The sequence below is a fragment of the Tyto alba genome, unplaced genomic scaffold (genome assembly GCF_018691265.1).
Source record: "Tyto alba isolate M040663 unplaced genomic scaffold, T.alba_DEE_v4.0 Super-Scaffold_17, whole genome shotgun sequence".
Taxonomy (NCBI): domain Eukaryota; kingdom Metazoa; phylum Chordata; class Aves; order Strigiformes; family Tytonidae; genus Tyto; species Tyto alba.
In genome coordinates this window covers 20,941,093-20,964,825 of record NW_024881279.1, presented here as the reverse complement: position 1 = coordinate 20,964,825, position 23,733 = coordinate 20,941,093, and the positions used below count along the sequence as shown (strand labels likewise).

The 23,733-nt window shown below is 49.4% G+C and overlaps 1 protein-coding gene and 1 long non-coding RNA gene across 3 annotated transcripts; one reads left to right on the top strand and one right to left on the bottom strand.

Moving 5' to 3' along the window:
- The first annotated feature begins 122 nt into the window (after nucleotides 1–122).
- Nucleotides 123–21,644, top strand: ECSCR (endothelial cell surface expressed chemotaxis and apoptosis regulator). Its single transcript, XM_042790332.1, is given in 12 exon segments — nucleotides 123–1,136; nucleotides 1,139–1,202; nucleotides 11,246–11,287; nucleotides 11,874–11,924; nucleotides 13,708–13,821; nucleotides 14,321–14,368; nucleotides 16,257–16,304; nucleotides 16,892–16,990; nucleotides 18,267–18,365; nucleotides 18,967–19,003; nucleotides 20,358–20,457; nucleotides 21,008–21,644. Coding segments are annotated over 12 exon segments (897 nt in total). The 5' UTR covers nucleotides 123–950; the 3' UTR covers nucleotides 21,017–21,644.
- On the bottom strand, nucleotides 1,209–23,638 carry LOC116962263. Of its 2 annotated transcripts, none has more exons than XR_004407458.2 (4): nucleotides 23,144–23,638; nucleotides 22,758–22,855; nucleotides 4,496–4,667; nucleotides 1,209–3,485 (listed from the first exon to the last, which is right to left on the bottom strand). It is a non-coding gene; the product is annotated as an uncharacterized LOC116962263 (long non-coding RNA). The 2 variants fall into 2 exon arrangements; XR_006165106.1 differs by having other exon boundaries at nucleotides 22,758–22,849.
- Between the last annotated feature and the right edge of the window lie 95 nt (nucleotides 23,639–23,733).

The following is a 23,733-nucleotide window of genomic DNA, read 5'->3' as shown; positions in this document are numbered from 1 at the left end:
TTGGTGCCCTCTATGCAGCGAAGGAGCAGCTCCACCGCCCTCACCCAAGGCTCTTCGGCTTTTCAGGGGGCTCCGGGGGGGGTGGGGGGGGGGGAGCTGGGCCGGCCCCTCGAGCCAGGAGACCCCAATCCTGTGGATCTGCATCCTGAACGCCCGCACGGATCCTCCGAGGCGGGTGGGCATGGGAGCCTTCCCCACGCAGGGACACTAAGACCCTTCTCCTCCCCTCAGACACCCACTTACATCCGACACATTTCGTTACCTCTGAAATTCAAACGCCGCCAGCAGGGGACAGACAGACAGACAGACAGGGTGTGCATAGACAAGTGCATCACAAGGTCAGGGCCAAGAAACCGAACGCCCCAAGGTCCTTGGGCTGGATGGGGGGCAGAACCAGCCCAATTTTTCAGTTCCCTCCCCTTGCGAAGGAATTGGGGTGAGGGCAAGTCAGAGCCTGCTGTGTGCTGTTTGTCCTGCGGGAAAGGATTGCTGCTGCCACCTGAAAAGCAGCATCCCAAAGCCAGCATCCCCAAACCAGCACGTCCTGGTGCCCAGACTCACGGGAGCTGCCCAGGGAGGCGCAGGGCACGGGGCAGCACCGGCTGCTGAGTTACCCTGGCCCCACCGAGGAGCAAATATTTCCAAATCCCTTCCGGAGGTGTTATGAAATCTCCTCTCAGGTGGGAGGGGAAGACCGGCTCCTCCGGCAGCTCCTCGCCCGGGGAAGGAGCAGTGCTGCCTGCAGCCCTCGGAGCTGATGCTGAGCAGATTGGATCCCCGGGTGCGCATCCCCGCCACAAACAAAGCACCTCCCCAAAACCCCAAGGACCATAAAGAAGCTCGTGAGGCCCAAAGCAGGGCAGGCCTGCCGTGACGCTGCTCTCCCCCACTACGAGAGCCGAATCCCCCAACAAATTGATGGCGAGGTTTTCCTTTGCCGCCGGTAAGCGATGTCTCACATCCTCTCCAACCATAATGGGCTAAAAAACACAGTTCCCCTGTGGATTCAGCCCGTTTCCTTCTATTCTTTAACAGGAAGCTCTGTGAGAGTCAGCCCAGGCAGGCAAATCGCTCCTCACCCTCTTGTCCCTCCCGGGATGGCCAGAGCCTTAGCGGGGCTCCAGAGCCACAAGCCACCGAGAAGATGCTGGCTCCGTCCGTCCATCCGCTCCTCTGGCTCTTCGGCTGCGCGCTGTTCCGAGGTGAGACGCGCCGCTCGCAGCCCAGGGAGGGTGAAGCGGTGCCGGGCGGGGGGATTTGGGGAGCCCAGGTTCACGGCGGGCGCCAGCCAGGTGTCCGAACCTGTAGTAGCTGCCATCGGAGATCTCAGCCTAAAAATTCAGAGGTGGCAGGAGTCAGGTTGCTGGGAAAAACGCGGCCGTACCAGGTTTACAGGGTTTATTTGACGGCACTGGAATAAAAGAATTTATTTCCTCCTTAACAACAGGAGTTTTTCTGCTGAGGGTTGTGATGCTGAGGAGTTTTGTAACAAGTGACTTTTGTCAAATAAGCATCAAGGTAGAACATTTAAATGTACAGGACATTATTTTTCTCAAAGGTATTTCTTCCTTGGCTGATTTTAATTTTTCCTCTCACTGATATAAAGACTATGTGCAAGACTCACGCAGAACGTGCCTCAGACTTATTGTCAAAATAATTCTGCTCCTTTGTGATAATTCTGCTTTAAGTTCTCTTTCCCACGTGAGTCGCCGTGTGGGATGAAGGAACCGGTTTCCTGATCTGAAGGGTGACAGGTTGTTTTTTCCTGCATCTTCAGGCGCCTCTTGTGTCGCTGACAGCTGTAGGAGCTAGGAGCTGGAAAGTGTTCGAAGAGATACAGAGGCAACCTCATTGCTGCTTCTAATAGACAGCCACCTAAAAAACAATGTGTCTCCAATCCAAAGTTTTTATCATTAAACCGTAGAAGTTGCAGCGTATGGGTTGCAGCCACTGTGCTGGTAATAATGGGATTTTTAAAAGGCAGAGAATATAGAAACCAATTCAGTTAGTAGCTGTGTAATTCTGAGAAGTAAGAACTCGTGGATTGGAAATTTTCTCCCTTCACGGGGGGCGACACTGCTGGCTTCAGCAGAGGGGCGGATTGCGCCTGCTCTCAGACAAAGGGCCTTGAGGCCCCTTGGCCACACTGCGATGCTCCGTACTGCCCGCCCAGAACGCTGTTTTGCTCTTAAAACTACTACGGTTGGCACGGGACAGGAATGCCACAGAGGTTGTCAGGCACCCTCTTGCCAAGCCCCCAGCCGGCTGCACTGCCCTGAGATTCACCTCCCGGCTGGACCCGGCTGCCGCAGCGCCGGGAGGGGGGGGGGGGGGGGGAAGGGATGCCTGCCACCCTCCGGCCTCCGGTCCTGAGGGCATCGCTCTGTCCCCTGCCGTCTCCTTCAAATCACGGGGCAGGGCCCGTGCCCACTAGACGTGTGTCTCGCAGCCGGCGCCGGAGCCCAGCAGGACCAGAGCCCGCAGGTGACGGTCACGGAGCCGCTGGTGCTCCCGCTGCGGGCGCGCCTCTCCGGCCTTGATCAAAACCAACCGGCCTTCCCCACCGTCACGTACGCCGCCTCGCTCTCTTACACTGATCCCACAGTTCTCAAACAGCTTTTTTAAATTTCACAGCCAAGTGACTTAAGGTGGTGTAGTACTTGGCCGGGGTGGGGGGGGGGAAGCTTCTCCACAAGGCAAAGCAGCGGACTTAGCGAAAGGGGAAGGGATGGAGCCGGTGATGCTGCTGGTTCCCCGACACACAGGCAGCTGGAGAAGGGAATGAGGTGCTCTTCAACAAGACAGAAGAGCTCAGAGGTCTCTCTGCACCTAAGGAGATGGAGGTAACCTTGCAGGACAGACAGAACTTGCTTTGGCTGGAAACTAATACCTGCCTTTTTCCACACAGGCCTTTTTGGTTGTTTTTTTCTTTTTTCACTCTGTGCAAGTTCATGAATTTATTAATGAATTTATTATTTCTTAATTTAACCTTTTAAGCTCTCACAGTTATTTCTAAAGGGAGGCTCAAATACTGTTGTTTTGAAATTGCCAAAGTGGGAAAGTTTGGAACATTTCCTCCCCCTGAAACACTTAACAGAAAATTTGTCCAAACAAACCTCTTCCTATGAACTGTTTCCATTACAATGGGCAGGCATTTTCCGGACAAAAGATTTCCACTGAAAAATTCCTCCTTGAAGCTGATGAGAACCCAATAGGATTTTCCCACTGTTGCTCCATCCACTGCTCTCCTTATCTCTGCCACCACCAGTGGATGGAAAATGCCATGAGAAGCATGGTATGTCAAAAACAGACGTGTATGTCGATATGTATTTTTGATATAATCGAAAATATGGGATGCAGCTAGAGGGTAGGCACTCAGCTACCAGATGACCTTCCAGATACAGTACTTGCATCCTTAAACCAGGGCATCCAGTGCATCCTAAAATGAATTCCTTGGCCAGAGGAGAGGCCAGCACAACCCTGACCTGATGAACAAGGAAGAGAAAGAAGTAGGTGGTCAGGAGAAATGTTTATTCACCAAACAAACTGCTCCCTTTCCAGTAACACAAAACTCCACAGATCACTCTGCAAATCTGACCAAAGTGGCTGCGGAGGGTTTCCAGGAATTATGTCCCGTTTACAATAGGTGAGTCAACAACAGGTGTCCTCGGAGGGGACGGTGCTGGTGACCCAGCGCCGGCAGCACTGCGGTTGGGAAAGCCGAGGCACGGGCTTAAGCCCGAGGCTGGGAAAGGAAGATCTGTGCTTTGCAAAAGCCACCACTGCCCAGCCTTGGATAGAAGGTGTGATTGCCCCGAGGAGCCTGCTCAGCACGACCCGACCCACCGCGACGAGGAAGAACTGCCCATTCTGTCTTTTTTGCAGACAAATGGGCGGGGGGGGGGGGGCGGGGCTGGTTTTACCTTTCAACTGAATCATCCCAGCACAGCAGAAAGAAGCAAAGTCCCCTCTAGCCCCTCTGGCTGCAGGGGTGTTTGAAAACGTAACAGTTTTAAGGAGACTTTGCCCCTAATGCCAGTAGCTGGTGAAGGGTAGCCGGGCAAACTGGGGACAGCCATCGCCGGGTCCAGGCAAGGGACGGGACCCGAGGTGGGTCTCCCCCACCTTTCCCCGCACCACCAGGCACAACCACAGACCCTACACACCCCCGAGGGCAGCACAGCCCTCAGTGAGGAGCTCCAGACATAGAATTTAATAAGCTCCTCTCGTGCGTTAGCTAGAAGTGGGGTATCTAAAAATCTTGGAATCACACTGAAATTAGTGTGATTAGAAATGAGAAGCATGTCACAGCTGACGATGCACCGGGTGGGGACACAAGACCACTGGGCTTTGCATCTGCCACTTATCACAGCCACAAAACACTCCCGTGCCTCGTTTTCCCCAGATATGAAATAGGGATAGTAAAATCACCGCTTCCGGTAAGTGCTTTGAAATCTGGGAATGAAACCTGGGTGAGATCACCAGGGTCGCTCACCTGAAATCTGGACTCAGACGAAGCTTGTCAGGCCGAGGTGCTTCACCTGCTCTTTAGCTGCCACTTCTGCAAGACTCAGCACTGCGGGCGGCAGCTCCCCGGCACCGCCGCGCTGAAATGCCTGCGCCCGGGCAGGGACGTCCTTCAGCTGCTCCCCTGGGCTTCAGGAGACCTAAGAAAGGAAAGCGGAAAGAACAGGAATCATGAAAAATCCCCACCAGCCCTTTGCACACCTGGTCACTAGGGGGGAGCTGAACCGATCCCAGATCACAGCCCTGCATGGTGGGTCACTAACACCGCACAGCCGGGCCGCCACCAGCAACGCTCAGATAAACACGGGGAACCTCGGAATCGCTGGAAAGAATAATAAATTTGTGAATAAACTTGGAAATGGTAGCAAAGAGCCTCCATGAACTCGGGGGAAGCCAGACATGCCCGGCAGGCACCTCCTGCTGACCCACCACGTCGGCCGTGCTGCGGCAGGGCTCGGCGGACGCCTGTCCGGAGGTGCGGCGTGCGAGCAAATACGGCAGCTGACCTACAGCAGCTGGAGCACACACCACCGGGAGCCAGACCACGCAAACTGACGAGGACCACCTGCCAGGCGGCCCACAGAACCGTAGGACCTTGGCTGGTAGCCTCGTCAGGGTGTGAAAGCAGCACTGCTGAACCAGCCTGCAACTCGTGACACTCCCTCTGTGCCTCAGTTTCCCCGTCTACAGAGAACAAAGCAGAGCTAACACAACCCCTCTCCTCTGTAAAGTGCTTTGAGATCTGATGTTGAATAGTATTTAAAAAAAAAAAAAACCTGTAGGTAGGCAAGAAGCACATGCTGGGCTCCGGCTCCCATGAAGCCTGGATAGGTGGTTCCCCCACCTTTTCTGAACCGGGCAGGGAGTGATTTCCTTCTCCAAAACCCCAGACAGAGCATCAAGGCCTAGGAGCAGCATAGCCAGAAGGGCAGGACCCACATCACCAGCACTACAGAGACCAGGAGCAAACACAGAGCTCTAAAACAAGCAGGTCACGGAAGAAACTGGAACCAGTAAGCAGCTAGGAGGGTGACGGCGCAGCAGCCTGGTGGAGTGGGTGTTTCCTCCCCAAACACCACGGAGCAGTGGTGATGCGGCCAGGAGAAAAGCCATGCTGCTTTTCTCTTACAAAAGCAACCACTTTTTGTGGGAAAAAAAAAACAAAAAACCAAAAAAAACCAGACCTCAGCACGCACGGTGATGTGGCAGAGCCCATTCCGTGAATGTGGCTTCCCCACATTGTTTGTCTCCCAGTTTGTTTTCTACATTCAAGTGTTTTTTAATTGACTTCCGCTACGATCTGCTTCCAGAACAGCTCGCCAGAAAGCAGCACAGAGCGAGATGCTCAGAGAGGATGCCCAGGCCTGGGCGCAGCCCTTGAGGAGGGACAGAGGAAGGGGCTAAGATTAATTTTAATTGCTGACAAGATCCCGGTTTAATTCCTGGCTCTCTAAACTTTCCATAATACTTTGGCCGAGTCGTTACAATTCAGAACCACTTGGCAGTGAGCTGCCAACCCCGCCACGTCATTTGGGAGCGAGGCTTAACTACCTCTGTGGATCTGGGACCTGATTCAGGCTGTCAGTTACCCAGCTGGCATAACAACACTTGCTCTCTCCCCTCCACAATTTCCACTTTGCCTGTTCCGCTGTGAGACCCTCAAGGCAGAGGCACCTTTTTTAGGTGCTTAATAGAATAGGACCTAGACTTTTGCAGAGCAATCTGCTTTACACACTTCCTACCATAGAATTTTTTTCCAGATGAAGGTCCTAAGAATTGGGTGTTGTTGCTCTCCGCTGCTTCAGCAGCTGCTGTGTTTCACCCAGGAAACAGCTGCGTTTGTGTTAATCGGTCAGTATATTTTTATCACGAGTCGCTTGACGGAAGTGCCGATATATGAATTGAAAAGTCTAATTTTAGGTGGCTACGTCTCTCATCTGAAAGCATTCGTTTATGCAACCCGCACACACAAAGGGTGACGCCGAGGTTGGTACAGCAAGGCTGTGCAACGCCCCACGGGCTCTGCAGCTTCCTGCCGCGCAATGAGCTACTGAGGGCAGGCACAGCATCACCCCAGCTCCCCAGAAAACTGCCAGGGAAGGAGAGGAGCCCAGCTAGGTGACACGTCACAGGGAGAGATCGTCCCTCCCCATCACCAGTTCTGAGCAGACAGGAGCAGTCCCAGTCCCGGTGCCTTCATTCTAGTGCCAGCAACCCTCCCCTGTGACTCTGTTCCTCCTTCAATGCAGGCAGGACAGCACAAGCCCTTCCTGAGCCTCATCTAAACCCTGCTCAAGTATTCCCAACGGCTGGCGCAGGTCTCTGCTACAGCAGTGCTGCTATACAGAGTCTCTGATGTAAAGTTTGGGTTTTTAAACGTCAGTGCCTCTCTGTGGTCAGAAGCTGAAGAAACAAGTCTTTAAATGACGGCCAAGAATAACACCAAAGCAGAGATATGTAAAATTCACCTTTTTTTTTTTGTGGTTTCACATCCTTCTCTTTGTGCTGAGGAGCCAGCTGGGTGAGCTGCTGCCCCTGGGAACATCTCAGCTGCCATGAGAGAGGGCTGCATGGAAAGACCCCTCTGTTTTCTGTCTAACAGTCACATCTAACTGCACAGAAGAACTACTGCAAATAACAGAAATCCAAAATTCCCCTGCTCACCCTCTGGAAAAATTAACCAAAAAGCAGCTAGTGCTGAGTCAGAGCTGAAATGCACCTGCAGCTCCAACGCGCTCCTCTGCAGCCCTACGGCTCCGGTGGGTAATCAGGGGTTTCCCATTCCAGCAAGAGCAGAAAGCTGTATTTCCCATCATTAATCCCTCAGCAAGCTCCCCGTCTCCACCTCGAACTGCACAGTCTGGCTATAAATCACTTGCACCCAAACACGCAACAAATATCTTGGCAGTGCTGACACTCAGGGGCGGGTCATTAGAATGGCTTCGATGTTTATTGCAATTACAGCTGCACTGGCTGCCTCCTGATTATTATTGTTAGCTGTTTATACAGCCAGGGCCCTCCGTGGAGGGGAGCGGGGCCGTGCTGGCAGCGGCACCCAGAGGAAATGGTTTCCAGCACCATTTGCACGAGAGTCCCCCCGGGACGTCTCCAGGGAGCCGCGACGCGTGGCGGTTTTTTGGTTCGTACCCATCCTGCTGCCCGGCCCCGCAACAGGACTTGGGTCTCTCCCTGCTTTGCGCACACCCGTCCCCCTCTGATGTAGTCCAGCCAGGATGCTAAGCACCTTCACCAGAAGCAAACAGCTAGTATAACAGGACCTTTGATTATTTGCGTTGGCAGAGGAGGCATAACAAGCAGCAGTGGCCAGAAGTCAGAGCCAGACCTGCTCCGCTTTGAAACGACGTGCGGTTGTGTTTAGAGAAGCCAGGGCCATCTATTCCTGAGTAAAGTGCCAAAAGGGGATCTCCACCCCTTGGCCTCTTCACAGCCAGGCCGGTCACTTCTCCGCAGCAAATCTCAAACGTGGCAGCCCAGGGCAAGCACCTGCTCGGCCAGGTGAACTCCAGGGACTGAGCAGCGGAAAAAACTTGCTTGTTCATCTTATTTACAATAACTCCGAGGTTTAGTTTTGCAGATGGAGAACTCCTTATGAGCCAGTGCTCCTGTGTGACCTTCAGCAAAGGGTTGAGCTGGGGCAGAAGAAAGTGTTGAGTACCATCCTCTTCCCCTGGCCCCAGTGCCGCTGGAGCTAGCCCACACGATGGTCTCACCAGGGATGGCAGTACAGGCCAGTGTCAGCTCCCTCAGTCTCAGCTTCCTCCCATCCCTACAGGCTCCATTCAAACTCTCGGACTTCTCCTCAGCTGCACCAAAAATGGTGGAATAAACAGCCAGCTCAGCACCTTTATTTCCCTTTTCCCTTGACAAAAACTAAGTGTAGACAATCGCTCTTTCTTCGGTGGTTCTTGATGCTTTCACATGCCATGTACACCAAAAAGCACCTGTGATAATTTAAAAAAGAAAATGTGTTACAAGCAGCTACTCCTCCCCACGGGAAAACAAGACAATGGCTCCTGCAAGGGAATTTTGGAGAAAGAGGAGCTGTTTGAGCTTGGCAGCTGCTAGAGGATATTGGCCCCCACAATGCTCTCAGCACATTATTTTTTGTGCTGAATGTACAGAGTGTCTTAAGGCATTCACAAACCAATGTCCAGAAACTGTGTTGTAAAGCACAGAAGAGGAAGCCCAGCGACAAAGGGAAAACTTGGCAAATTCTTGGGCTCGATGGAAAGAGCCCAAGTCACCACATGTTCTCCACCAAGTCAGCGGGGCCCCTGGGGACCCGGCAGTGCCCCACAGCATCCCAGGCCAGAGGGCTGCAAAGGGCTGCACCCCTCTTCCTCAAAAGAAGCATCTCTACTTCTTTCAGAAGGGCAACCATGGGCCTAAAAGATCTTTTTTTTTTTTCCATTGTATTAGTCGATTTAGTAAGTGATGTTACATCTGCCCCTAACCCTGTCTATGTTACTAGACTGATGCTCATTTAACCTGCTCTTCACAACCTGCAGAGAGGGTTATCCCATAATTCTCCTACACAATCACTCCTAGCAACTCACTCTCCTTATGTCAAAGCAGTTTCCTATTGCCCAGTGTCCCTTTTCCATGCTGCAGGTAAAGTCTTTGTTTTCTGGGCCTGATCCCAATGGGCTTAGAAAACCAATTAGTTCCTTCCTCTCCGTGGAATTAAAGATCTGATCATATCTCCTCTTTCAAAGACTAAACAAGACAGATTTTGCCAGATTGCTGCCCAGTAAGCTAGAAGAGAAAAGCATGGAAAAGATCTGAAAAGTCAGGTCTGATTTTCACAGCCAAATCCTATCTGGAAAGAGACCATGTTTTATTATGTATTCACCTTGGTTTACACACTGTTTTGGTTCCTGTTTGGCTGGGATCATTGTCATAAAGCCTCAGACAAGAAAACAATTACAGCTCCCGTACAGTTACGTGAGAAAGATTAGATCAATCAGGAGCTCACTACACCCGGATGGTCCCGAGGGGTGGGCTCTGAGCCAAACCCCGATAACCTACACACACAGGGTGCTAAAGATCTCATTCCAGATACACATCACTATTAGGGCATCCATCTGACCTCTTTCAGACAACTACAGCGTAGGTACCTACCCCAAAGTTCATCACTCACATCACCTCTACGACTCCTGGTAAGAAGTGGCACGTTGCAGGCTGTGGCTCCTCTAGCCACAGCTAGAGTAAGGTAGAAATCTGAAATAGGTAAGGTAAGGCAGAAAGGTGGAGATCTGAAATAGGTCAGAGCAAAAGGGGTTTGGAAGTGCCTCGTCCTCTCTTTGGTGAGAAAGAGAACCTGGAGACGAGCTCTCTTGCAGGCTGGCTCAGGAGGGATGTAAAGCGGCAGGCGAGATGGGCCTCTCTCACAGGGAGGACAGATTCTGGCCGTAAATGGGGCACAAGCTCTGCTCTGGGTTGCGCTGCGTTGCGTTGCAGGACCTCCCCTCCTGCCACCCCACGAGGCGCAGCACCCTTCAGAGGCACCGCACCTCACCACTGCTGCACCGGAGCTACGCGCCATTGCAGGGGACAGCGGGCTCAAAGCATTCAACCTTTACTGCTGTCCCTTTTTGTCCAAAATCTTTAGCTCTCGCGGGACTCTAGTGAGATGGGTCACCAGTGGGATCAGATTCAGCTAGGTGCTGCAGCCGTAATGTAGTTTCTTTCATTAATCTTAACTACAGACAGCACCAGGATCATGAGCAATAACCATTTAAAAATACCGAAACGACAGACTCAAAGTCACCTTTTCAAAGTTAAACCAGTTGTGTTTGATTTGAGTGTTTGAAGTGCATTTACATTCCAGTTCTTGTATCCAGGTATGGACACTGGGCATTTCTTTTTTCTGCTTTAAATGGCAGCATTTCTAACTGGCATCTCATCTAATCATAGGACTCCAGTAACTGGGGCTCAAAGGAAAACACCAGGGATCCGGAGAGTAGGCAACATGGGGGATTGGCGCAGGGATGTTTAGTCATAAATAAAATTTAAAAAAAAATCAAAAATAAACCCCACAAACAAAACCACCTTTCAGTTGAGAAACTAAGGGCTCAGTGCAACACCCACAATCCTGGGAGACTAAAGTCTTGCACAGACCTACAGGACTACTCACCACAGCCCCTCGCTGCGTCCAGGCTTACACAGCCACAGGGATGCAGCCAGCTCCCTGGGATGCAAATACACGGGATAGAAGGGCCAGAGGTAGCAGACAGAAAGGAACAACAGTCCCATCGGTTCCTGGAAGCCTTTGTAAACCTCACTGAGCGTGTCTTAGCTCTTTAAACAGCTCCAGAATACAGGTCAAACAGCCTTTCTCCACCAAGACTGAGCGGGAGGCAAACAGCTCATAGGGAGGGAATGACCTCACTGATTTATGTGGCCTTGCACATTCCCTGTAAGAGGGGAAGACATCTCCTGAAGGGTTCAGCTCCATCTGGGGAGGTGGGCATTTACCCTGGGTGAATAAACTCCAGTACTAATTGATTCAGAACCTGATAGTTTTGTGCTCAGTGCTTGCTACTGTTTATTTGCTAACACTATTGGGGAAATATATATTTCAAAGCCATTCCTACAGAAGATGAGGGAAACCCAAACCACACAACCAGCAAGAACACCAGCACATCAGCGATAGCCACAGATTAACATTGCTAATACTCTTTTTCTTTCATTTCAGGTACTACAACCTCCACAGACTCCTCTGTCCACGCCGTAACAGGTACCTCAAACCACGACAGCTATGATCTGCTTTATATTTCTCTTTGGATGTGGGTGCACATGCCCATGTGGGGATGCCAATGGAGAGTCCACAAATGGGAACTGGATTCAAAACTCCCATCCGCTGAAGCACCTTCTCCCAGGACCCTGCGCTGCCCACCTCTGCCTGCTCCATCTATCATCATTCACCCCCAGACCTCCAGGGACCATGGCAGGCTCTGCGCCCCAGAGGAGGGCCTTGCCTGGCTCCCCTTTTTGTCTGGAGGAGCACAATGTGGCCTTCCAGGAAATCTAGCCAAAGCAGAGGGATCCTGCCTCATCTTTGCTCCCCGTTTCCCCCCACTGTTTCCGAGCAGTTAGCACGCTCTCCTCCGTGGATCCTCAGAGCCAGGGTCCCTTTGCCCACAGGTCCCTATAGCCACACCAAACTCCATCCTTAGCATCTCTTGCCCCCATCACCCTTTCAGCTCTCACTGGTTGTAATGACCCCCTTCCAGCTGCTCCTCCAACTCTCCCCGTTGAGGATGCTGCCAACAAGGAGCACGTGTAGGAGACGTCACCTCCATCTCTCTCTGCTTGTGTTACAGGTCAATCCCAATCAACAACACACAGACCTGAAGTAAAGAACCAGACCTCAGGTAACACTCATCTGGAGACCCGAGAGTGCAGCTCAGGGGCATCCTGGCTTGTAGCTGGTCTGACCTTCAGCCCAGCTGGGCCATCTGGCAATAAATGGGGCTGTGCAGCGGCAGGTTAGATGAGAACAGTGGTGGGAAAGAAGGAAATTTTGTGGCGTAAAGGCTTCTGATCCAGCCAGTTCACCCCAGAGGGATCAAGGCACGGAGGTGAGAAAGGACAGGGGAAAACCACGAAACTGAACAGGGAGAAGCAGGGCCAGCAGGTCACAAGCCAGGGGAAACCCTGGGCTTTGCATCTCGTGTACACAAAGGATGTGACTGCCCAGAGCCCAGGCAAGGAGCTGCATCCAGTCTGTGTGGCTGCACCCTCCTCCCTGGCATCCCCCGCGCCGGGCCCGTCGGGTGTGTGCAGCGCGTGCGACTGCGCCTCGCACCTCGGCCCCTGGTGTCGTGACGGAAGTAACAGCAATGAAGTCACTGTTGTAAGAGCTTCCCTGCATTACGCTGACTGTTTAATACTCCTCTCTTGACAAGCCTCACCACATTTTTTAACTAAAAGCTTCCGGTGCTTTGCATAGCCTCAGCACCTCCCATACAACGGGTCAAAAGGTTCCCCATTTCTCCAAGAGGAAAAGGGGAAGCATGAAGAGGCTTGTCCTGAACTGTACAATGCTTGTGTCAGCCCAGGGACTGAATACTGCCTTAGCTCTAATTCAGTTACTCATGTTGGGGGTTTTGCTTTGTTATCTGCCTTCATGGAAACGGCAATCGCTCATAAGGACAGAAAAAATATTTAAAACTAATATGAACCTCTGAGGAGTATCCTTACTTTATTCTCTTTTTTTGTCCCCTGCTGAAACCAGCTTCAGGATACTACCACGTGTGTGTGGTCACACATAAGCCCTGAAAGTGGGTGTAGGGAGGTGTTAGCAAAAAGTTACGTGCTTCAGTCTGAAAATACACAAAATCAAATACACAAGGAGATGACTTTCCAGATCCACATCTGTTAGTCCGCTCGGATCTTTGGAGACAGATCTCTTCCTGCTGTGTTTGGAAAAAAAAGTAATCTAAGCATAGCTACCCCTCCAAAGAGACCCCAAAAATATAAAGGAAGAAGATCTTAAAAAGATCTCAGATTCTGCTTCCATGCCTTGCAGAAAAAAAAAAAAAGAAACTTATTCCTAAATGCAAATATTTTGGTGAAGCATTTGGATAAAAGAGGGTGTGGGGTGGGGAGGGTGGGAAAAACCTTAGAACCGTTTTTACTCTTTTCTCATTTTTATTGGAAAGCCAAGAGAAGTCTAGACAAGGAGACAAGGAGCTTGCCTATAATTTTCAAGCTGGTGATCTTCCTTGCAGAGAGCTTACTGAAAGCTTTTTTCCCCACATAAATTTAGCATTTTAGATAAGCAAACAAAGATGTGGGTGCCAGGCAGCTCTAGCCAGTTAAAGTGCCCAGTGATAAAAATACCTTCATTTTCAAAGCAGGAAAAAAGTGGTGGCAAAAAGCAGGCTTCCTCCATGTGTCTCCTGAGCTCTGCCAGCTCAGCACCTCCCTACAGTAAAAAAAGCAAAAGCTAATGCCGAAGTACAAGAGTTCCCTGACTCTGAGCAGGACGATGGCTATTTCCTTGTCTACTCATGCCCGTGCTTTCCCCAGCAGATTATCCATAACTCCCAAGGAGTTTGAGGACTCTGCAATAAGCATGCCCTCCTCAAGCTGTTTCGGAGGAAGCTTGTGGTGAGCAGAGCTCTTTGAAGTAACGCTATGCTTCCTCTACAGAGCCTTCAGTAAAATCACCACCAACAACTGACTTGAATCTCACCTCTGTGGGTCAAACTACTACAGTCAAATCCTCTTCTGTTGCTACAACACTGCTAGCGTTGACTGTGCAAGGTTAGTATGGAAAACTTGAATTTTTGCTGAGGCAGGACCTGTTTATGCATCCCTCCTTAGCCAAGCAAAACTGGGGGCATCAGAAAAACTGGGCTAGTCCATGCTATGCTACTTATTCAGTAGCAGCAACTTTTGAATCTCTGATTCTTTGCTAAAAGAGCAGCTCATTCCAGCTCCCCAAAAATACAGGGCTGGACACAAGCATGATCTAGATGTGGCAGCTGCACAACAAGCCCCTGTCAGAAAAGCCAGTTCATGCTTTACCACGTAATGCTTTGTGGAGGAGCTACAGGCACCCCTGCCTCCCCAGCAGATCTCTCCCAAGTTCACCCTCTAAATTGACTGCACAGCTGGCTAGCTGGACATCCTGACATTTGTTTGGAGGGGAAGTCTCATGCAAAAAAAAGATTTTTACCCCATGGAAACGGAACAGCTCTCCAAAGCACAATTAGTAACAGCTTCAAGAGTGATTCTCCTTTCCCATGTTTTCTTTATCCAGATGAAAAGTCTAGCGGAAGCAGCAGCACAGCAGCTTTGCCACCTCAAGGTACTTTGTCATGTTATAGAGTAACAACAAGTTTAGATAATTTCATGGCAATTAGCTTACTTGGTTCACATGGTGCAGGTCATCTAAGCACTAGCCTTTATCTTGGAGTTGAGCCATCAGTAACACCCAAAATAATGTCTGGTATCCTTACAAGCAGCGATGAAACACAAGATCAAATGTACTTAACATCCTCTGCCTGGGATGAACTTGAACAGTTGAAAGACTGATCTATGTTTAGCAAAAGGGAGCCCTTATAACACCCTTTTTTAAAAAAATAATTTTGCTTTTGACAGTTTAACCCAGCCTGTAAGCAAAAATTAGAGAATTCAGTAACAGTTTTCTCAGAATAAGGGCAGAATCCAAAAGAGTGGGAAGACTGAAATCTGACAGCTGAGCTGGTTCCCCATTAAAGATTCAGCCTCAGAAATCTGCAATGGTCAAGACAGAAACTGCTCTGCTTCTCCAAGAACCTCCCAGATCTTCTCTAACACAAGCAAGGTTAAAAACCCGTTGGTCAGCTCTGCCTGCACAGATGTCCAACCAGCACGCCTGTGCCAGCTAAGCCAAGAGTCCTTTGCATCAGAGCAGATTGCTATTAATTATAACCCTGCTTTACATCTGAAAAGCTCCATACATCTTTGACCATAGAAATGTTGCTGATGCTTCCAAAAGTGAAGTCTCCTGTTGTGTGAGACCCAACATTTCCCAGGGACAGGGTATCCATGCCAGGCTCAGCAAACCACTGCTCCTGCCCACTGCCTGTGGCTAGAAGAACAATTTCAGAATAAAACAAAGGGTTTGATGACTGGTAAAAAAATTGCACAGACCCTGCTTCTCAGGACTGTTCTGCTCTGTGTGGTTACCCATTTCTGAACCAGTTAGATTTGTTATTTCATACCATTTCCCCTTTTTCTTCTGACTTTTGGCAAAATTTCCAAAACAGCGATGTTTTCTGCAAGACAGGCACCCCAGTTTCAGCTGCACGCCCTGCGGTCCACTGCAGAGTGCCAGGAGCTGTTTCATACTCCTCCAAGCAGCACATACTTTTGGCCAACGCTGCTATTGGGATGGTGGGGATGAGAAAGGAGGAAAGAAGATCCTATGTGACCTACAGATGAACTTCTGAAGCTCTAAAGTATCATTTTTAGTCTCCCAGTAGGCCACGTAGCAGGCCATTAAGGTCAATGCAAGATAATGTGGCCATTCAACACACACCCAGGAGGCAGCAAAGGGTTTTTCTCCTCTGTACAAACAAAACACACAGACTACCTTTAAATTTGCTTGCACAGACATTGGAAGCAGCTGTCACAAACCAAGCTTCATATAAGCCAGTTCATCCCACTGAGAACTGGAGTCCTTGCTCGAACAAACTTCTATGCTGCCACGGCTAGACTACATATGGTGTACGAGTTAGCCCAACTCAAAGTAGCTTAATTACTTCTAGATAACCCAGGACAGCATACCAACTAACTCCAAGGACAGGCTGAACAGTCAATCCACACCCATATTCTGTGGAATTTCTTCCCCTAAGCAGACATTTTTTTAAGCAACTGAACATTTATGAACAATAGCAAATCTATAATCTTCCCAGTTCACTTTCCCAGTATTCAACTGCTGTACCTGCCCCAAAACTGCATCTGGAACTGCAGAACATGAACGTTTATACAAGGGTATTTGAAATTTGGTTCCCCGAGTTTCTATTTGAACGTGGAAAATAGTGCAAAGTATGTTTGGTGGGAAGGTTTTAGCCTGAGTATGAACTCCATGTTTTCCCAGATATCACAAGCATTACTGTGAATCCATCCTCCTCCCCAGCATGCCCATTAAATCTTTTGGCTATTAGACGACACTCAAGGACAAAACTCACATTCTGCGTTTCTCCATGCAGGTCAAGAGCCTAAGAGAAGTGAGAGTACCACACCATCAGCAACTCAAGGTGCTTTCTCCTCTCTCACACAGAGACAAGGTTATCGTCAGATGCTTTACAGCCCTTTCCACAGCCAGCAGCAAGGCTACCATACTGCTGCCTTCAAGGCAGCATGGCCAACGAACGCCTGAGGGATGCTGGCCATCCCATCTAGTCCTTGAAAAGCCTGTAAAGCTCCACAGAATCAGCACTTTGGAGCAACCTGTTGAGCCTGGGAACAGTGATTGTGAGTCACAGCAGGAAAAGTTCCGCTACGACAAAAGGTTGTTAAACGAGTGAGACAGGACAAGCCTCCCCCTCAGACACACTGCCAGGTCGGTCACCTGCCAGGCTCAGCTTTGTCACTAGGGCCCCAGCAGAACACCCTGCGGGTGATCTCAGATTGTCAATAGAAGGGGTCACACCAAGGCAATCTGATTCCCGTGTAGGTCTTGGTCACTTTGCTGTTAACATTGATGGAGCTGGCCAGGATCCAATGTTATTCTCTTCAACAAAGTGCAAGTGTGAGTTAGGTCCACTAGCATCGCTAGAAATCCTCTTCCAAACCCTGGAAGAAAAACTTTTATATAAAGCTACCTTTTCCCCCTCTCTCGTAGGCACCTCAAAGCCAGCCACCCCTACACCGAAGCTCTCTGGCTACCTCCCTGAGCCCACTCCAACAGATGAGAAATCACCACTGACGGTGGCAGCTTTTGGTAAGGTCTTGTGCAACCTGGGGAGAGGAGGGGAACCTGTTTTGGACACCCAGCTTCAGAGATGCTTCCCTGGAGATGTCTCCACAGTTTTCTTCTTCAGCATGCTTGACCCTGGAGTTTTCAAAGTGCAAGGGAAAACCTTTGAGAAAAAGACTTGTCACCAGCAGGCAATAAAGCACCTAATAAATACTCCCAGCCATGCCCAGTGTACAAGGGACAGACAATTTGGAAGTCCATCATGGCTACACCTGAGCCTGGGGTTTTGCTCCTAGCACCGGTGTTTGCCTCAGCTCCGTGTTTGGACAAGACCTGGGCACAAATGATCCCATGCTATGACTTTGTTTCCCTGATAGCATCTAGAATAAATACACTATATGCCTGGAAGCTTAGACTTTTTTTTTTTTTTTTTTTTTTCCTGCAAACCTGTTGGGACTTCATTCCCACCCTGGCTTGCTGCCTTCCCCTGTACAGTTGCACCATGCTTGCCAACAAGCAGCCAAGTCCTCCGCATCCTTCAGACTGTGGAAGGCTGGAGCTAGAGATGCCATTCCTTAACCTGGCAATAGATTTGAAGATAGGCACAGGGTAGATTTAAGAAACCCACTCTAAGCCTTGGGCTATACTGTCCCCCTTCTCCATCAAGGCAAGCGAAAAAAACCAATGTGTTCATTTCGATCACACTGTAGGAAAAAGTATTATTTCAGAAGCATTTTTCAAAGTCAAGTGTTAACTTCATAAGTATCGTTTGCTTATATCCTCCAAGAGCAGCCATGAGAAGTCCTGAAGCAGTCTAAATAGGACAAGATTCCCATGCAAAGAATAGTTAGATTTATTGAGGCCAGATGTCAGACTCAAATCTACACTTGGCCACTGGTTTAAGACAGACAACATCATTCACAATCTTTAGCTTGTCTCTCCCCATTATACTACATATTTACCTGACTTTATACACCTTTAGGATAAGATTTACCAACTGCAGTAGGGACCATACTGACTTCAATCAATTCCCAGGGTAACCAGCTGACTCCTGCTCTGCTGGCACTGCCTTATCAATTAAGTATTCATCAGAAGCCCTTTGAGGATGAAACACAAGAGGCTGAGGCCATTCACTCTAGTGACTACTTACTGCTCTGCCTATTTTGCACCATGCTCATTTTAACGAAAATATTGCTTTCCTACTGAAATTTTGATGTCAAAGTCTTTCCACACTACCCCAGAAGCCAAGGGCAGGCACGTTGTTATATCCATCACAGACGGTTCTCTCCTCCATCCCCAGGTGTCATCAGCTTCATAGTTATCCTGATAGTGGTTGTGATCATTCTGGTCAGCGTGGTCAGCCTGAGGTTCAAGTGTAACCACTCAAAGGACTCAGAAGGTATTTATCTGGGGTGATCTGTCTTTTCCTAATCAGTCATCAGTGTCTACATGGATCTGGCAATTCCTAAAAGATGCTTTTAAAAAGTTTACACAGTGTAAAGGTTTTGAAGTCAAACTGGAACACAGATTCAGCAGTTCAGGATGTAGTGTAGCCACCTCTTTAGAGCCCCAGCCCAGACCCATCTGCATCAGGAAACAGTCTCAAGTTTGCTGCAGTTAAATGTGCAGAATTCCAGAGGTGGGCAGCTCTTCCAGCAAAAGTCATGGAGTTTGACACTCCTTTTCCCTCAGAATCCCAATTCCCACTAAGCAGTGCCCACTAGAGGGCAAGGCTGCTCTACAGCAAGATGGTAACTGCTGAAAGACCAAAGGATGCCAGTGACTCCACAGGCAGCAAAGCATTCAGTCCTGCCTGGACACCACGTTAGTTGAAGAATTTTCTCTAATCGACTCTCAAGTATTCCCCATGGTGTCTCTAATCTCATTTAGATTTCATTCATAACCCTGTACAATGCAATTCTGAATGTAGCTGACTTACTTTATTGCTTGGCTATGATGTTTTCTCACCTGTATATCACCAACTGTCTTTCTCCCTCCAGACAAACAGAAACCAGGGACCTCCATGGTATCAGAGAGGTAAGGCTCCTCACACTATTCACATCCTATTGAAAATGCCAATTTTATTCCAGAACTAATTTTCACAAGGAAAATACGCTGCTTTGGTTATTTCAGGTGAAAGCATTTCAAGACTTCTTTGAGGCAGGTAAAAAATCAAAATGAACATTGACAGCACCTTCATCCTCTGCCTGATGGAGTCAAAGATAGAAGTTCAATATTTAGCAGCCTCATTTCAAAGCTGCACTGACATCTGTGAAGACTCATCACCTTCCAAAAGCAGTTTGCTTGTCTGTCTTTGCCTAGATACAGACTTGAGGTCTAAACTTGTGTTTCTGGATCTCAAAGCAGCCTTAGTGAGATGAGATCAGGTCCCCAGAAATACCTTCCAAGATGCCTATTGTTATCTAGCAAGAGCAGGATAGCAGGGCCCCAGTCCAGAGACTTTTGGAAGAGAAGCACCCAGAGGAGGATGGTCCGTCTGAACCCCATGGTTCATCACTGCTACCCAAGAAGTGAGGCTGCACGTGGGGAAGCAGCAGGAAACAAGGGCTGCAAGGGACCAAAACACATTGCTCCTACTTTTCCATCTGATAGTTTCCTACCGAAGTAATAAACCCTGCTTTGGAAAGAGGCAAGGGATAGAGGGAGCAAAGTCCCTAAGTATTTAGGTCCCAAATTTGCATCAATATTCATAGTTCCCAAATACCCTTAATGACTGTGATCTGCAGCCACTGAGGTAGGAGTTGCCAGAGCAGAGGACTATGTGTCCAAGACACCCTAGTCCCCAAAGTCATCCAGTCTCCACTGGCACTAAATGCATATCCCAGCCCTCAGGGTAGGAAGCAAGGAGAATTCCACCTTCCTAACACTTGTAACTCACTCTTAGGAGAGACACTGGCAATACAGGAGCAGCATCGCCGGATGTAAAAACATCCAGGGTTCCCTTTGTATGACAAATAAGGGCATAGGACAGAGGGACACTGTAATGTTTCCTTTGGTTCCAGTTCTGGTAATGGCTGCAGGGCTAGAAGGTAATTCAGTCACGGAGAACCGGATCCAAACTGTTCCTTGATTCTGCCCACACAGGTGACAATGGTGTTTCCTCTTGGGCAAACCAGCGCCGCGTCTGAATTTGTCTGAACGCGCTGCTTGTCGCCCCAGAGATCTCAGAACCTGTGTTCAGGCAGGGGCTGGGGAATCTGGCATTAAGGATGGGCCTGAATCAGGACAGCAGCACAAAGGGCAGCACGAGTCAACCCTGGTCCCATGTACCAGCCAGCCTCAGCCTTGCCTGTTTGCCTCCAGTTGCGTGCAAAGAAACTCCCTTCCCTCATTTTCCAGAGTAGTTAAGACTGCCTTCTCTTCTTGACAGCTGCTCGGCAGGTGCCAGCCAGAAGGATAACAGCATCACTCTAATCTCCATGAAGAACATCAACATGAACAACAGCATGGGTTATCCACCATCAGAAAAGGTTTCCCTTTTAAGCCTTGCTTTTTAGAGTGTTAGCTGGGAATTATTTCTCTTGCTGGATAAGAGCATGCCTTTGAGGTATTTCCTTGCTCTCTTATTCAAAAAGGTAATCATAATAAAAAGAAAAGCTGCCATCAAACTCCTAAAGGTCCAGACTGGTTCCAGTAAGCCTGGTGAAAGTTTGGGTGCCCCTCTCAGGTTTATCCAAGCTGCCTTAACTCAAGTTACCAAGTATACCTCACGCATATAGGTGCCAACATCTAGGGCCAGCCATCAGGGCTAGAGTCGTTTGTCATTAAGTGAACAGGTAAATAAGCTAGCCTTAATGAAGTCAAGGTCTCACCCTCTAGTCCAAGCTTACCACGCTCCTGCTCTACAGACAATGTCAGAGCACATTCCCATCAGTACTCTCAAATCCATTCCATGCGAGCAATTCACATAATCTTAAATGCTGAACTAGCACTGGGACTGGGTTTGAGGAAACACACTGCTTAACTTCTTTCGCCAGCCCAAGCAGGCTGCTGATGCACCATGTTGTGTTCCTTTTGCAGGTGCTATGAAGCCAAGGACCCCAAGCTCGAAGCTGACTCATGACAACCAGCATTGATTTTTCTAGGTTGCTTTTTATTTTTCCTTGGGGAGAGAGCAAGGGTGGACTTTATATATAAATTATTACATCCTTTCTGATCAATACATTTGCAGTAGCATCCCACATAGCTTCCTCATTTGGGGTCCAAGGGCTTTCTCCAGTTACAGCCTGCCACGCTCAATGGTTGATATCTAACTCTATTTTTAATATGCCTTCAAATCCTCAGATTATTCCAGCAGCAAGAAGCACCAAGAAACCATCTACTTCGCTAATAAACTGCTGCCTTAGATTAATGGCCTTTATACTCTGTGCCAGCCAGTCACAGGCTCGTTAATCAGTATAGCCCCACATTGAGTCAAACCCACGCATTAGAAAAGCATGATCTGAAGCTGAAGGCCTACTGGGACGTAAATGGCCACGTGCTAGGTCAAATCCCAGCATGACTGCTCTGAGCCCCTTATCCTTGAGGCCCTCATTGTCCCCGCAGCGGTGGGGATGACAGTAGCCACCTACCTCACAGGGTTGTTGTGAGGCTATGTTAATCAATGTCTGTAAAGCATTTGGAGAGCCATGAATTAAAGGTGCTGCTGAAATGCAAATTGTCATCTTAAAGACTTTATTATTCATAACCGAGCTTCAGGCAGGCAGACTGCTATCTTCCCACAGGTCCAACATGCTCAAAGAAGACCCATCTTAGGTGTAAAGAACAAGGTCTCTGCATAGACAGGGTCTAGTCTGAGTGTAGAAAGCAGTGACCACAAGCAAAATACTGAGCTACTTCAGCTCCTGAAGTCTGGTAGCCTGAGTTTGCTGGGAGGAGGGCTTCCATGTTCTGTATCATCACTTTCCCAGAGCTTCCTGATAGACCAGAAAAAGCAGATGCCCCTTCCAGTTCAGCCAGAGCACCCACCTTACAGCAGCACCAAGACCCACCAGTGCACTCCCAGATCACCACAATAACAAGAACAGTCCTCCATCGGCCTCCACAGCGCAACAGCTCATATTTGGAGCCAGCTGGTTCGCAACCTGCACTGGCTCAGACCCAGCTGCCAGCCACTTTTACCACCTACAGCAAAATACTTATCCTTATAAACTGAGTGACTGAGGATGATAGAGACATCAATAGCCAGCCTCCATGTGACTGTAAGAGATATGATGCGCTGTTGGGTGTTTTTGGAAGTCTCAGCTGCCTTATTCAGCAGCACAATGAACTCAAACACCAACTCTGCAACTGCCTCTGCCCATCTTCACCATGACTCCTGCTTGCAAGCTTCACCAGCTCCAGTCACAGACCTCCAGAGCACCTCGACTAGCCAGCAGCAGTATGCTGAGATACTGCCTTTTCCTAACGTGGATGTCAACCCTGAAGGTAAACTGTGAAGCTAGGGAAAGAAAGATCTAGCTAAACCCTCAAAATAGGTATCGCTGCACACATTCCCCTGCACAGTATGACAAAACACAGTAATTTAGCCTAATTTTATAGGATGGAGAGGAGATGTTTATTGGAGTGTGCAGTGCTAGAGATAGCTGTGCTTTGCAGCTGGCAATTAACTGTTCAGCAAAATAAATGCAACGTTTTCACAACTCCTGCTAAGACCCAACATACTTTCTATCTTTAACATATGCACTAGGTAGTTTAATAAGCTATTTTTCATTAAATGAAGCTTTTCTGGTAAAATTCCTGAAAAGTAAAATGACATCACTCCACTCACCCAACCTCCAGCAGACTGGTGAATTTGCTCAAGCACAAGATGCCAGCTGATTCCCAGCTAGGTGGATCCAGATAGTTCCAGACCCCAGAGACCTGTGACTTGGTACATGGAACATAGTGAGAAGGTTTTTAGTCCCAGGAAGACACCATAAAGACGTGTGATATCAGACACTTCAGTGAGCGTTAAGCTTTAACCACCCCCTCCCGCAGACAAGGAACAAATCTCCCCAGCCCTCTGAAGACTGTCCCATGGAATCTCACTGTTGCTTTAGTTTTCCTTCCTTTGACCTCCTCCTTCCCATAGATTCTTGAGAGTCTTGACAACTAACCCAAACCTACTCCATTCTAAAACTGGTCCACATCCAAAAGCAAAATTCCAACTCTGACCTTGATCAAAAGGCTGAATGAACAATGGAAGCGATGTGACCCCCAACTTCCAGTCGGTGCCGCTCATGTGAAAGGAGATGTCTTCTCCAAGCTGCTGTGCTCCTGCAAAGCACACTGGTGGAAGACACCAACTCCTTCGCTCTGTGACTCCACTTCCCACTGCTCATTAGCCCAGCTTTAATTGGCACGTGGGACGAGGGGAAACAAGCAGCAGCAGCAGCAACAGATGAACACAGCCGGAGGGAGCGGCGGGACAAGGCCTCGAGGGGCCTGAAGGCAGGAGGCAGGCGTTCCTCCAGGCTCCTTCCAGTCCCAACACAAGGGCTCAAGCCCAACTCCCGCGGCCCTGCCAGGGAGGAGCCCTCGGCGCCGCCAGAGCGATGCCGCTCCGTGACGTCACAGCACTGACCTCACCCCGTGGTAGGGAGGCGAGAGGCTCACGCGAGCCACCGCCATCACCACCACAACCCTGAGGGGAAACCCGTGGCGCTCCCGCCAGCATCCCCCTTATGACGTCAGCAAGCCACGCTACGACGTCACAGGGAACCCCTGCCCGCGCGCCTCTAAGTCCCGCCCCCGCGCGGTGCCCG